The sequence below is a fragment of the Zophobas morio genome, unplaced genomic scaffold (genome assembly GCF_036711695.1).
Source record: "Zophobas morio isolate AGI-343-1 ecotype UQ-CSIRO unplaced genomic scaffold, CSIRO_AGI_Zmor_V1 ptg000024l, whole genome shotgun sequence".
Classification (NCBI taxonomy): Eukaryota; Metazoa; Arthropoda; class Insecta; order Coleoptera; family Tenebrionidae; genus Zophobas; species Zophobas morio.
The window spans coordinates 17,033,109-17,047,954 of NW_026972129.1; the positions used below are offsets into that span (position 1 = coordinate 17,033,109).

The 14,846-nt window shown below is 31.8% G+C and overlaps 2 protein-coding genes across 3 annotated transcripts; one reads left to right on the forward strand and one right to left on the reverse strand.

Annotated features, from left to right (window-relative positions):
• Positions 1 to 3,092: 3,092 nt before the first annotated feature.
• On the reverse strand, positions 3,093 to 4,565 carry LOC135135206 (large ribosomal subunit protein uL30). Its single transcript, XM_064064223.1, has 4 exons — positions 4,494 to 4,565; positions 3,981 to 4,271; positions 3,438 to 3,783; positions 3,093 to 3,243 (listed from the first exon to the last, which is right to left on the reverse strand). Exons 1-4 carry the CDS (start codon positions 4,502 to 4,504, stop codon positions 3,133 to 3,135), a joined length of 759 nt encoding a protein of 252 aa, XP_063920293.1. The 5' UTR covers positions 4,505 to 4,565; the 3' UTR covers positions 3,093 to 3,132.
• A 195-nt stretch (positions 4,566 to 4,760) lies between these two features.
• LOC135135056 (uncharacterized) lies at positions 4,761 to 14,333 on the forward strand. 2 transcript variants are annotated; one of them, XM_064063999.1, is made up of 9 exons: positions 4,761 to 4,896; positions 5,025 to 5,380; positions 5,426 to 6,314; positions 6,364 to 6,539; positions 11,729 to 11,959; positions 12,009 to 13,355; positions 13,406 to 13,630; positions 13,689 to 14,078; positions 14,130 to 14,333. In XM_064063999.1, exons 1-9 carry the CDS (start codon positions 4,863 to 4,865, stop codon positions 14,280 to 14,282), a joined length of 3,801 nt encoding a protein of 1,266 aa, XP_063920069.1. In that variant the 5' UTR covers positions 4,761 to 4,862; the 3' UTR covers positions 14,283 to 14,333. The 2 variants fall into 2 exon arrangements, with proteins under 2 accessions (XP_063920069.1, XP_063920070.1); XM_064064000.1 differs by having other exon boundaries at positions 6,370 to 6,539.
• The last annotated feature ends 513 nt before the right edge of the window (positions 14,334 to 14,846 follow it).

The window sequence follows — 14,846 nt, forward strand, 5'->3', positions numbered from 1 at the left end:
AAGGTTTTTTAAGATTTTTCAATTTTTCCATTCTTCAGTTTTTCTTTCGTTTTTCAATTTTTCGGGAATTTCAGTTTTAGGGTTTTTCAGATTATTTGTTATTCAATTTTTCGACTTTACAATTTTTCAATTTTTGAATTTCTCGATTTTCAGTTTATCGATTTCTCTATTTTTGGATGTTTCAATTTTACGTTTTTACAGTTTTTCTCCTCTCCAATTTTACGATTTTTATATATCTTGATTTTTCAATTTTTGACTTTTATGAAGTATCAGTTTTACGATTTTTCAATTAATCGATGTTTTGATTTTCCCATTTTTTGACTTTCGACTGTTTCCACTTTTCAGTTCTTCAATTCTTCAATTTTTCGATTTTTCAATTTTTCTATTTTTTTCGACTTCACTTTTTTGAATTTTCGATTTGTCAGTTTTTCGATATTTTAATTTCTCAATTTTTCAATATCACAATTTTCAATTTTTCGGTTTCTCAATTTCCCATGTTTTAATTTTACGATTTTCCAATTTTTCTCCTCTTCAATTTTACGGTTTTTAAATATTTGGTTTTTGCAATTTTTCAAATTTGACTTTCATAAATTCTGTTTTTCGATTCTTCATTTCTTCAATTCTTTAATTTTTAACTTTTTTAGGTTTTTGATTTTTTAATTTTTCAATTTTTTAAGGTTTCGATTTTTCGACTTCACTTTCTTGACTTTTTGATTTCTCAATTTTTCAGTTTTTTAATTTCTCAGTTTTTGGATATTTCACTCTTGAGATTTTTCAGTTTTTCCATTCTTCAGTTCTTCTTCCATTTTTCAATTTTCGAAAAATTTTAGTTTTGGAATTTTTCACATTATTTATTACATATTCAATTTTTCGATTTTACAGCGTCTCAATTTTTCAATTCCTCAATGTTCAATTTTTCGATTTCTCAATTTTCCGATGTTTCAGTTCTGTTTCTTTAATTTTACGTTTTCTAAATATTTCGGTTTTTACATTTTTGACTTTTCTAATTTTTCAATTTTTAGATTTTTCAATTAATCGATGTTTTGATTTTCTCATTTCTTGACTTTGTACCGTTTCGATTTTCCAGTTCTTCAATTCTTTAATTTTTCAATTTTTAGGTTTTTAATTTTACAATTTTTCAATATTTGGATTTTTCGACTTCACTTTTTTGTTTTTCGATTTCTCAATTTTTCAATTTTTTAATTTCTCAGTTTTTGGATATCTCAGTTTTGAGATTTTTCAGTTTTTACGATTTTTAGTTTTTCTTTGATTTTCAATTTTTCGAAATTTGAGTTTTGGAATTTTTCAGGTTATTATTCAATTTTTCGATTTTACAACATCTCAGTTTTTCAATTTCTCTATTTCTCAATTTTCCGATGTTTCAGTTTTACGTTTTCTCAATTTTTGATTTTTTAATTAATCGATGTTCTGATTTTCGCATTTCTTGAGTTTCGACTTTCTTGTTCTTCAATTCTTCAATTTTTCAGGTTTTTCATTTTTCAATTTTTCGATATTTTTAAGGTTTCGTTTTTTCGTCTTCACTTTCTTGATTTTTCGATTTCTCAATTTTTCAATTTGTTAAATTCTCAGTTTTTGTACATTTTAGTTTTGGGATTTTTCAGTTTTTATTTCATTTTTAGTTTTTCGACATTTCAGTTTTGAAATTTTTCAATATTTCGATTCTTCGACTTTTCGATTTTTGACTTCTGAATTTTTTGATATTTCAATTTTTCAATTTTTAAAATTTTGGAATTTTCGATTTCTTCATTTCAGTTCTTAGATTTTTAAACTTTTCAAGTTTTAGAATTTTTCAAATGTTTCGATTTCTTAATCTTTCGAGCTTTCGACTTTTTGGATTTTCTGTTTTTCAATTTTTCGTTTTTACAAATTTTCGATTTTTTACTTTTCGGATTTTAGATTTTTCGATTTTCCAGTTCTTCGATGTGTCGATCTTCAATTATCCGATTTTTCAATTTTTCGATTTTTTAAATCTAGGACTTTTGAGTTCTCAATTCTTCGTTTTTCGGTTTTAGATTTTTGAATTTTTCATTTTTTCGATTTTTGATGTTTCGATTTTCAATTCGTCGATATTTGTTTTTTTCAATTTTTAGATTTTTTAAATTTTACTTTTTTCAGGTTTTCGACTTTTCAAATTTTCGATTATTTTAATTTTGGATTATTACGACTTCAATAATATTGTTATTGATTTAAGACGTTTTGCTAGTATAAAGCACAATTAAAGAATTAATTCTTAGTTAATTAAAAAAACAGTTGCATATTAAAATCGAGTGAAACAGTGTCCAAACCAACCAAATCGCTTCTGAACGCTTAGAGTCGACACTCCCCTGAGCGCGCTCTGGTCTGTAAGTTTGAAGATCAAACAAGTTCTTAGGCGACACGTTGTTGTAGTTCAAATTTAAACCCAGAGATGGCGCTACAGCAAATTTTAATTTTTTAAAGGTTTTTAAAGAAAGTTTGACCTGTGCTTTGACTGTCTTAAATAACAAGTGCTTCTTAATTTTCGTAAAAATTATATTATAAACTAACTACTTATTTAATTAAAATTGCAAAATGTTTATAACGTCTCTAGTTTCAACCACAGATCATACATATAATTATTATTAGATAGTAAAATGTTTCTAACCAAACTTTCTTGAGCGCCTTAAAGTCATATAGCGGTAAGCATTTGAATCGGTAACAGTATTTGCTGATCACGCTGTATATTGACAATGATGAAGTTTATTCTTGATCACAGACTACCCCATCTTGATATTGGCTGCGTTCTGTTGGCACAAAGCTCATCGCACCTCATTTTGTAGCCGTCCTATTTGCAAATTTTTATCTAAGCTGAATTAGATAAGAATGGTTAGACTGGGCCAGAAATCCATATAAATAGGTTCATGTTGTAATATCAATTTCAAGTATATTGTTGGTTGCATATATAAATTTTTAAAATCAACAATACACGACGACCTACCCTCTCATAGCACTCAATTCACTCAGTTTTAATTTTTGAAACAGTATTTTTTTAATTGGGGGTAATAAATTTTGCATTTTACCCACACCAAGCTCACGCAAAAAAAAAACAAGGATTCAACTTTTATAATTTATTGTATAAACTTGTCTCATTTCTTAGACCATTCTTCTAAGGAGTTCATTAACTTTGTCCTCTCGGTTACCAAAATCTCCTCCTTCAACATAGTGATTTGTCTTCTTGCGCCATCCACCAGTTGGAGTGTTTAGCTAAAAAGTTACACAATTAAACTACAGCCACACATAAATGTCAAAACTGTCTCTTGCGTTTCCAACCCCTTAAAATCATTAATTAAATTAAAAGGGAGGATAAACAAGATTTACTCTACCAACATTCTTTTAACACAGTACACACACGCGTAACGTGCAGATCACATTGGCTTGAAAACAAAATGTCAACTTACCTTGAAGGGCCACAAGAAGTTTGAGGCATACTTAAATTTGGGTCCAACAGTGAAAATTTCATGAATTAAATCTTCCATACAAATGATCCCACTTTGTCCCAAACGGTTTTCAATAATCTGATTGCTGGTAATTGGGATACGCTGCCCATTTACTTTAGCAAAACCTCTCTTGTAGATAAGTTCCCTAACGGACTTCAAGTTAGGGTAACCCCATGTAATGTAGGGCTCGCAAATTCTCAACATGTGGATGGTGGCTTTGTTCAGCTTGACAAACACGCCATTGTTGATTTGGAGCAAACGGAACAACTGGAGGACCTTGCGAACCTTGGGTGCCACTTTATTAATACTAAAAAAGTTTAACTTCAGTATTATGAAAACTAAATAATTTAGCAAATCAGTGTTTCAGACCTAAATCAGTGACATTTCGTTATTCAAAAATGTCGTTTGTTTAGGCTGAAATTCTCTAGGACAGCATGGAAAATGATACATTAAACCGTGTACCACTAAGAAACTGCCCACGAAGTCAAACAAAGAAAAACTCACCCCTTGATACGGATTACGAAAGCTAACTTGGCTTCTCCTGGAACATAAAAGTTTCCTCTATTTGTGGCTTGACGAATTAACCTAATTTCGTCGCGTTCCTTGAGCCTGTACTCCTTTACATATTGTTCGGCACGCTTGAAGATGTCTTTTCGTTTCTTCACATGTTCAGACTTCTTTTTGATTGCTGACTGAAGTCGTTTTGCCCTATACGCATCGCGCTTCTTCCGATGTTTTAAAACGGACTCAGGGACCGCAGGCAGCCCCTTAACCGTTTTGGTCTTCTTCTCAGCCCTAAAAAACAAAAGCAAATTTAACGTCAAATGGGTAAAAACACATTGGCGATGGTGTCAGATGTAAACATGTTGGAAACTTGTAAAAATCATACATTGTGAAAAATATTAGCGTAATATTTTTTAATACGATATTAAGCGTTAGAAATCAGTAATGTTTTTTATAAATTAGTTGTTATTTTAGTGATGATTAAAGAAATTTCAGAACACATCGGTTACTTACGTCGGCGCCATTGCGGTTTAGTGGAAAAGAAGGTGTAGCAGATGTACCAACTGATATTTTGGTGAGGGCCCTTCTGGGGGATTAATTAACACCAACTTAAATTTCAAATATATTACAAAGAAATTACATATGTTGCAACCGTTCGTTCCTGGTTTATAATTAGTTAATAAATTGTACAGATTTATTTATTTTTACAAATATATCAGCTGTGATAAATTCAATACATTTTTGTTTATTTAGTGAAAATAAGTTTTTTACGTTGCAAGGTTGGCAAAATATTGACATCTACCCCCATCATGCGGTACAGAAACACGTGGATTTAAAAGTTTATTTTGATCTTCAAATACTGAAAGAATTTATAATTTAAACATGTTTTTGGAAGGTGATCCTATATTAACGTCTGGTAAGTGAAAAAGTGTAAGTCACTAAAAAATAACTTCTTTTTTGATAATTTGTACTTAACCTAAAATTTATGGTATAAACAAATTCAGCCAGTAAAGGCGGCAACATTTTACAACAAATGTATTTCAGCTTCAATTACAGAAGAAGATGTTGTGAACTACTTAGAGAAACTTAAAAATGCTGACAAGAAACCATGTCAAAAAGAAATAACTGCACTACTGCAAAACCAAAATGTCTTGCGATATTTTAAATTCCATGTAGAACAATACTGTGAGTTGCATAAACTCATTATTACAAAAATCGAAGACTCGCATGATTATATAACATTTTTAAAAGACGATGGCACTCTTCACAGACTCATAAGAGAGAGAGATGATTTTTTTAACATTTTTCTTGAAATGCTAGTGCCAACGTTAATAGATACATGTTGCAAGTTTAGTGAAAATGAAAAAGTGTTTATGGCGAGTTCAGAGGTCATTCAGAAGGTAAGCTATGTTATGACGCATTTTAATTACTAATAAAAGAAATAGTGTGTTTTTAGCTCAAAGGAGTTCATCTGCTACTTCACTGACTTTTTCGAAAAAAAGAAATGTACTGAAAAACATATTCAATGTAAAGCATTATTTAAATATTGTGCCTCGTTGTGCTCTAATCTGGAATCAGCTGGCGTTGGGTTTAAATTATTTTTTTACTCATTTTCCAAGTCATCAAAAAATTTTAACAACATTTATAAAATGTTGGTTATTTTGTTAGAGATTTGTGGTTTTGATTTAAAGACTGAATTTAATTTTAATAAACTGAAGTATCAAGTTCAGGAACCATCATTAAACAATGCGCTGTATATTTTGAATGAACTTTTAGATACAGTAACTAAATTAAAAGTTGACTTGGAGAGTAAAATAAATGATATCACGTTTTCCGATTTTATAAAAAAATTAGTAAAATCCGTTATCACGTTATCTCAACATCCCAACATTTGTTGCTATCAAATTTTACTCAAAGTTGCAGAAATTAATCCACTGATTATTGAGTCTTTGGTTAATGAGATATTAGTGTATGTAATGCTAAGTGACAACACCAGTTGTAGAAAAGAATATGAACAACTCATGATTAAAATATTTGAAGTATTTTCTAAATTGCATCGAACACAAAATTTGATCTCAAAGATGATACCAACATTGCAGACTGCAATTAAAGAGCGAAAGTTAAATGAGTTGCCTTATAGCTTTAGAGGAACTGTGGATGTCCAATTAAAGACAGACATTTTATATAGTGCCGACGACATTCTCCCCGAAGTAATTTTAGAATATTTTACTAGTTGCATTATAAGTCTAGCTAGTTGGCAAACTATAAACTTACTCAAAACAATGACGTTTCATTTAAAGAAGGCTGTAGAACAACTTCCAGAAGTTCAAGAAGGTAATTACATGGTTTTTTTTCATTTTCAATATTTGCAAAATATTTTAAGTTGCAGAAAATATTTATGTAGAAATTTTAAGTAGTCTTACGTGTTGGTTACTACTGAGCGTTCGAGTGGCTGAACATACAGTTGCGGAAAATACGGTTGTGAAGTTTGCTGAAGGCTTGGAAGAACTGAAAACAATCCTGGGACAATTTGGGGCGAAATTATTACAACGAGAACACGTACGTATTTTCACTATTATTGTAACTACATTTTATAACGAAGAATAGTATTGTGGATATACGAAACGAAAAGCTGGTTGCATAACTATGTTTTTCTTCAGTTAAATGTGGTAAAAATTTAGGTGAACACCATAGTGTCACTATGACCAACACTTAGATTTGATGGCCAGTGAATAAAACTTCAAAATTTGAACAAATCAAGTGTAAACTATTGTTGCGAATCCACTTTGTCGCTAAGTTTTGTCTTCACTTCACTTACCGAAAAAATCTGAACGACATTTTTTTAACATTTCGATGTAATCTATGTTTTATTGTCACTTTGACGTTTGAAATTTAAAAGATTTGTTACGTCACGTCCAGTGTCAGCCTACCCGCAGTGTCAAAAATGGCAAAAACTGAAAAAATAGGTTGAAATATATACAGGTGTTTCCAAAAATATTAAAAAGAATAGAATGATGTAGCATGCCGTATACAGCCAATGTGTGACCAACATACCGCAGGTTTATTACCCCGTGGTACAGTGGCGGAGGAGTTTCAAGGGCATCATTAATACAAATTCAAGAAAAAAATTGAGTAAACAAGATTTTCAGTAAAATAATATCAAAGTTTTAAAAGTTAAAAATAAATCATATGTTTTATAAAATACTAATCAATAGCGAAGTGGGGTATTGTACTATGACACTTTGCTAACGTTTGGATTTTTCTGTCTGTTTTTTGAGTCATCTGCTTGTTGGAAATTTATTGAAAAAGTAATCTTCGAACTACCGAACTGATTAGTGATAAAGAAACGTCATTTGGGTCAAAATTTTCAGGAAATTTGTATATTATAAGCGATACTCAGAGATGTGAGTGTAACCACAAACCAATGTGGTAACAATTTATGTTAAGGCCAATGTCATTTATATGTCAAGTGAATTATTAAATCTGTCACATCATTCTATTTTGACACTCACTGTAGTGGTTAAAGATTCAAAATTTTGACATAGAAGTGTGGGCTATTGTTGCGAATCTACTTTGTGATTTAAATTTGTCTGCGACTTTACACTGAAATTAACGTACACTTTCTATTATCAAATTTTTACTTCCCGAGCGTAAGCTAAAGAAGTATAGTAATCGAGTCCATTGGTCGAATGGCCACTTTTACATTTTCTCGACGTTTCATGACCCCTAGAGTACGAAAAAAGCATTCTCCTGTTTCCGTCTGTCTGTCTGGTGTCTGTATCGCCATCAACAATTTGATGGCGTCTTTTCAAAGAATTCTGTTTATTTGATTTAACTGTTATACAACAATATAGCCCTATAAGTGTAGTGTACGAATCCGCTTTGATTTTTTCCATAACCTTCCAAATTTTTGCAAAAACATAATGCACGGTACAAAAACAGTTTAACATTAGCGTAAGGCATCCAAGTCGTGGTCTAGTGGTTACGAGTCAGGGATGCGGACCGGACGTCGCGCGTTCGATTCCAAACTTGGCCTTTCATTTTTTACTTCTTGAGCGACCGACTCTCTACTTTTTTTTCTATTTCTCTCGCATTGTGTATTATATTACCTATATCTATGACGTCATAACCAATTTTTTATTAATGAAATTACCCCACTGAAAAGACTGAAAAGGTGAGAATGCACCCCTTTATTCAAAAATATAAAATCTTGTCGAGGGGCCCTTTTTTTTTTAAGAATGAAACCTCAGGAGTCCCTATTGTCTTTTTTTAAAATGTAAAACACTCAAGGGGCCCAAATGATTTTTTTTTTTAAGAATGTTAAACCTTCTCAGGGGTCCCAATTGTATTTTTTAAAAATATATATATATATCTATCACTCCATTCATATTTTTTGGATTTGCATATACAGGGTGATTCAAGAAAATAAATGAAAGCGTAAATTTATTTTACTGATTTACTCAGGAACTACAAAACCGAATGCTTCGAAATCTTGAAGATATTTTAAAATCATCATAAGCATGGTAAATTTTTGATCAAAACGTATTTGGTCGTCCCCCCTAAAAAATTTATGATGTCACCACAAAGTTTTGCTGAAAAAATCCTATCTAAAATGTACAAAATATGGTGAGTCTCTTCTTGTGATTTATCATTCCATTCAAATTTTTTCGATTTGCATATACAGGGTGACTCAAAAAAATTAATGAATGCGTAAATTTATTTTATTGATTTAATCAGGAACTACAAAACCGAATGCTTTGAAATCTTGCAGATGTTTTAAGGTTATAAAGAGCATAATAAATTTTTAGTCAAAATATATTTGGTTATCTTCTACAAAAAACTGATGACGTCAGCTCAAAAGTTTGCCGAATAAATCGTATCTAAAATGTACAAAATATGATGAGTCTGTACTTGTCATTTATCATTCCAATCATATTTTTGGATTTGCATATGCAGGGTGACTCAAAAAAATTAATGAAGGCGTGAATTTATTTTATCGATTTAATCAGGAATTACAAAACCGAATGCTTTGAAATCTTGGGAATATTTTAAAGTTATTATAAGCATGGTAAACTTTTGTTCAAAATGTATTTGTTCATCCCTCCTAAAAAAATTGATGACGTCACCCTTAAATTTTGCTGAATAAATCCTATCTAAAATGCAAAAAATATGATGAGTTTGTACTTGTGATTTATCATTCCATTCATATTTTTTAGATTTTCTTAAGAGGTGGTTCAAAAAAATTAATGAAGTCAATTTATTTTATTGATTAAATTAAAGGCAACACTTATTATTAGTATTACACCTCAACCAACCCAATTTGGTAGACACAAAATTTGTTAAAGGAAAAACTCGGTTGAAACATAAGGGTGGCACGCTTATTTACATCGACTTTAACATTACAGACCTGCATTTGTTTTATGCGATCACTTGGTTCCGCGAATGTGAAATAGACATGTTTATAATCAACCAATTGTGAATTTCACCGTCAAGAATTAAAATAAAACCCAATGTTTTATATAATAAGCGGAAGTCGAAGCAATAAAACCGATGGTCGTTTTGTTTACAGTTTCTCTGTTTGACTCTCACGTATGCTGTTACGCTTGTCATCTTAAATTAAGAATGTTTATACATAAACGATTTTCAGTTGCCGTATACGTGAGTAAATTGTTTCGTTATTTTATTGATTATAAAAAATCAATATTCAAAACGACCCAATTCATTTTCCCGAAAATTTGGGAATACAATAATTCTATTCTTAGTATTACACTACATCTATCCCAACTGATATACGTGTCCTTGCAAAAATGTTGACGTCATCGCATTTTTTTTTTAAATTCCCACTACAAAAATGTAATGAGAAAAAAACACAATAGCCATGCAGTCGTCAAGTTTCCGACAGCGAGGGAAGTACTGTCTAAACTCTAGACCAATTTTTTAAGAATGTGAAACCTTCTCGGGTGTCCAACTGTCTTTTATAAAAATGTAAAACCTTCTCGGGGGCACCAAATGTTTCTTTTTTTTAATGTGAAACCTTCTCGGGGATCCCAACTGTGTTTTTTAAAAATGTAAAACCTTCTCGGGGGCGCCAAATGTTTCTTTTTTTAAATGTGAAACCTTTTCGGGGATTCCAACTGTGTTTTTTTTTAATGTAGAACCTTCTCGGGGCTCCAAATGTATCTTTTAAGAATGTGAAACCTTCTCGAGTGTCCCAACTGTCTTTTATAAAAATGTAAAACCTTCTCGGGGGCGACAAATATTTCTTTTTTTAAATGTGAAACCTTCTCGGGAATCCCAACTGTGTTTTTTTTTAATGTAAAACGTTCTCGGAGGCCCCAAAAGTATTTTTTAAGAATGTGAAACCTTCTCGAGTGTCCCAACTGTCTTTTATAAAAATGTAAAACCTTCTCGGGGGCGCCAAATGTTTCTTTTTTTAAATGTGTGTTTTTTAAAAATGTAAAACCTTCTCGGGGGCCCCAAATGTATTTTTTAACAATGTGAAACCTTCTCGGGGGTCTCAACTGTCTTTTTTAAAAATGTAAAACCTTCTCGGGGGCCCCAAATGTATTTTTTTAAGAATGTAAAACCTTCTCGGGGGCGCCAAATGTTTCTTTTTTTAAATGTGAGACCTTCTCGGGAATCCCAACTGTGTTTTTTTTTAATTGTAAAACCTTCTCGGAGGCCCCAAAAGTATTTTTTAAGAATGTGAAACCTTCTCGGGTGTCCCAACTGTCTTTTATAAAAATGTAAAACCTTCTCGGGGGCACCAAATGTTTCTTTTTTTAAATGTGAAACCTTCTCGGGGATCCCAACTGTGTTTTTTAAAAATGTAAAACCTTCTCGGGGGCCCCAAATGTATTTTTTAAGAATGCGAAACCTTCTCGGGGGTCCCAACTGTCTTTTTTAAAAATGTAATGAAAAACTTTCTCGGAGGCGCCAATGGTTTTTTTAGAATGTGAAACCTTCTCGGTTGTTCCAACTGTCTTTTTTAAAAATGTATAACCTTCTCGAGGGCCACAAATGATTTTTTTAAGAATGTGAAACCTTCTCGGGGGTCCCAGTTGTCTTTTTTAAAAATGTAAAACCTTCTTGGGGACCCCAAATGTTTTTTTTTCAGAATGTGAAACCTGGGGGATCCCAACTGTCTTTTTTCAATATATAAAAACTCGGCTGTCCCAAATGTTTTTTTTTTTTTTAATGTGAAACCTTCTCGGGAGCACCAAATGTTTTTTTTTTAGAAACCTCGAGGGTCCCTTCTGTCTTTTTTCAAAATATAAAACCTTTTCGGGGGCCCCAAATGTCTTTTTTTATGTGAAACTTTCTCGGAATTTGGAATTTTTCCAAATTATTTAATTAGGTATTCATTTTTACGAGTGTTACAATTTTTCCCTCCCTAGGGTAAGCTAGAAGATGTTTCAGGTTTTCTCAACGTTTCATGAGGTAGGTCTCACGTTTCCGTCTGTCTGTATCAATTTTTGTTATATAGACCATGTTCAAAAACTACCGGACCGATTGTTGTCAAATTTTATATGTCTATTACGAATATCGTGTAGATCGTAAAACGCTAACCAGATTTTGTATGATCATCCCCACAAACAATTTGATGACGGTTTTTTGTTCGAGAGACATCATTTGAATTTGCTAAAATAAAATACTGTTGTACTTGTGGTTTATGAATCCACCATTAGTGTAAAACGAAAAACCATAAACTTTAGAAACAAAATGTACATACATATATTTTTTTGCAGAATCATGTTTTAATGAGAGCTTTTTTAAATATTTCTTACTACTGGGCCGAAGTTTACATGACTCTGGAGTATTATTCAGTTAACAACCAAATTAAAATGACCAAAACCCTGGACAACAATTTCTCTGCATTCAACCTAACTTACATCCACCCATATTTAAGCAACAAAGAATGGTGCCACATTTCAGAAAGAATTAATAATTTTGGAGAAAAACCGTGCAAAAAAATTATGGTTTGTTTGACTTTTCCACAATAAAAAAAAACTAAAACTTTAATTACAGCAAAAACTATTGATTCAGAAACTGAGAGCTTTCCTCATTTTTGGCGACGGCAATAATGACGTTGTAGCACCGATCATTCGAACACTATCCACAAGTTTTGACGCAGAATCAGTAGACATTTTCTCAGACAGATTTGTAGTTAACACTGTCCTCGATAAAATGCCCACGTCTAATATTATAAGTTTGGCAGAAATTCTTGTTAAAGATTTAGTTGAAGGTAACACGAAGGTACTTGATGAGCCCCATATTAATGACTCCCAGCTAATAACTCAAGGCATTCTTTGTGTCATCTTTACGAAAATCAATAAATTACTGAAACAAAAAAGAAAACACGACGATACATCAGTGCGGAAAGCTTTATGTTCGAAAGCGATATCATTCTTACCTACAGATATGTTTCTTTGTGGCAGAATCGAAGAAGTGCTGGGGAGTGTATCAGAAATTCTAGTGTCAGAAAGTCACCACCAAAATATAGATTTAAAAATGCAGGAAGAGAAGTTGGAATTGTACTTGGAGCTTTTAACCAAAATACCTCTAATTTTTTGTTCAGAAAGCACTCAAAAACTGACAGTATTACTACTGATGGCATTACACAAAGATTCTCAGAACTGCGAAAATATGAAACTAAGATGTGAACAACTCATTATTAGCATCGTACAACACAACAGATTTACTTTATTGGATCTTTTTGATTCCTCAGTTCTCGTCAAAACGTTAGTGGATTCCTTCGACAGTAGTGAGGATTTATTTTTTCAAATCGTGCAAAATGTATTCAAGAACGACACAGCGATTACCAAGTTCGAGCCAGGGGTTTCATATATTAAAGACAATCTCAGACAAGATAAATGTCTGAGATTTGCGGTAACTCTTTTCAATGTGTTAAGTAAAATAAGAAAAGTTAAAATGTCGCCGAAATCAAAAGAAGTGTGTTTGAAATACAAGTCGGATATCTGTCACAAAATGCTGAAGCTGGTTTTGAAAAATAGTCCAGAGGACCGCTTAATCGAAGTGTTTGGACTGGTGTTGAAGACATTTTTAGCTAAAGATGAAGATGACACGTTATCTAAATTAAAAACGTGTTTGCCTGAATACGTTGAATACAGTTTCAACAACATGTCGAACATTAATAGTAAAGCGTGTTTATTATTGTTTACTACAATTTTACACAACAAAACTATTTTGGGAGACTTTAGTGATACTTTCATCTTGAGAATATGGGACGCGTTGAAGACGATAACTATTCAGAATGATAGTTTGGAAGAATATTCACAATTGGTGACATTAATTACAACCCTAATTGCAAATGAACACTTTTCGAATATTTTTGAAAATTTAATGAAAGTTACGGTAATTGCTGCGGTTATTTTTTTATAATTTTTTTTAACAAATACTTTTAGGAACGGTCGATTGAGTCAGGCGACGATAAAGAATTTTGCAAACACTTAAAAACCTGGTCTTGCATTTTATCCACGAACGTTAATCCCGCCAAAACGAACATTTTACGTGAACAACTGGAATTCCTTTTAGAAAAATTAATTCTTCTGTTGAAATCCAGGTTATATAAAGACGACTTATTTGAAGAAGTTATCCAATTTAAGATTTCAATTATTCAGGCAAATCACGTAATAGCCTCTTGTCATGGAAGTCTTAAATGAGACTAATTTATTATTTAATTTGTAGGTCCCGTTAACTGCATCGCTAATAGACTTTTTGCTATCATCCGTGTCGATTCTGTTGATGAAAGATTCACACGATTTCATCCACAATTTCAGCTCAAGCATAACACTTTTGGAAAATCTTTTAAAATATCGAAACCCGTTAATCATGGATCGGTTGCCTCCTTACTTGCTGCAGTACAGACTCTTACTTAAAGAACTGTGTCTCAGAGGTAGTTCTCACGTGACGTTGCAACCAACTGAAGCACAGAAACTCGCAGATTGTGCTCATAAATTAGAAAAGTTGACGAAGAACCTAGTGGAATGTACGAAGGATATGTCAAGAATTGCGATGTATCTGATTGCTGATATTTTAGGACAGTATGAGTTAGATACAATGGATCCTAACGTCAAGGTACGTGTGACTTTTTAAAGTACAATAAATGTTAATCTGTTCCAATTTCAGAAACATTTAAATAATTGCATATATAGCTTGATTGCACTGTGTGATCAACATGCGGTGCAGTACCTCATGAGGGTATTAAGCAACCCTTGCACTGAATTTTTTAAAATCATATATGCAAACTATAAAAAATATAGATTTACAGGAAAAATCTGAATTTGTTAAAAATATGTGATTTGTTAGAAATAAATATATTTTATACTTTGATTTTGTGTTTTGTTAAACCTAAACCCAAATACAGTATAATATATATACACTGGTTGGTGATAAAATATTTTTTCTTTGAAGAACACGATTATTTAAGAATGTGTTTCACATGATAATTTCATGGAGAAAAATAAGGATTCCAATTAAGCTCACGACAAATAAAAAAAATCGTCACAATTGAGATAGGGCGGGTGGGCGGGGCTTATATTTGGCTTTTTTTTTTCTTAATATACCTATTCTTTTTACAACAAGAAATTTAAAACATGTTTATAATGGTAAATGTTTGTAGGAAAATATCGATTTTGCGATTATGCTGGTCTGACAACGAATGAAAATTTCATCACAATTGAGACAGGGCGGGTGGGTGGGGCCTATATTTTGTTTTTTTTTTTTTTTCTTAATATACGTATTCTTCTTTTCACAACAATGAAGTTGTGCGACAACAAAAATTGTTTGAATGTTAATTAACACATAAATTATAGTATTAAACTTATTAGCGTTGTTGTTACCTTG

Excerpts from the sequence above, each read along its gene's own strand:
- LOC135135206 (XM_064064223.1), bottom strand. Across the intron at positions 3,784-3,980 it reads TTCGTAATCCGTATCAAGGG|TATTAATAAAGTGGCACCCA; the intron begins GTGAGTTTTTCT and ends AAACTTTTTTAG. Across the intron at positions 3,244-3,437 it reads ACTTCTTGTGGCCCTTCAAG|CTAAACACTCCAACTGGTGG; the intron begins GTAAGTTGACAT and ends GTAACTTTTTAG.
- LOC135135056 (XM_064063999.1), top strand. The coding sequence starts at position 4,863 with ATGTTTTTGGAAGGTGATCCTATATTAACGTCTG. Across the intron at positions 5,381-5,425 it reads GTTCAGAGGTCATTCAGAAG|TGTGTTTTTAGCTCAAAGGA; the intron begins GTAAGCTATGTT and ends TAAAAGAAATAG. Across the intron at positions 6,540-11,728 it reads AATTATTACAACGAGAACAC|AATCATGTTTTAATGAGAGC; the intron begins GTACGTATTTTC and ends ATTTTTTTGCAG.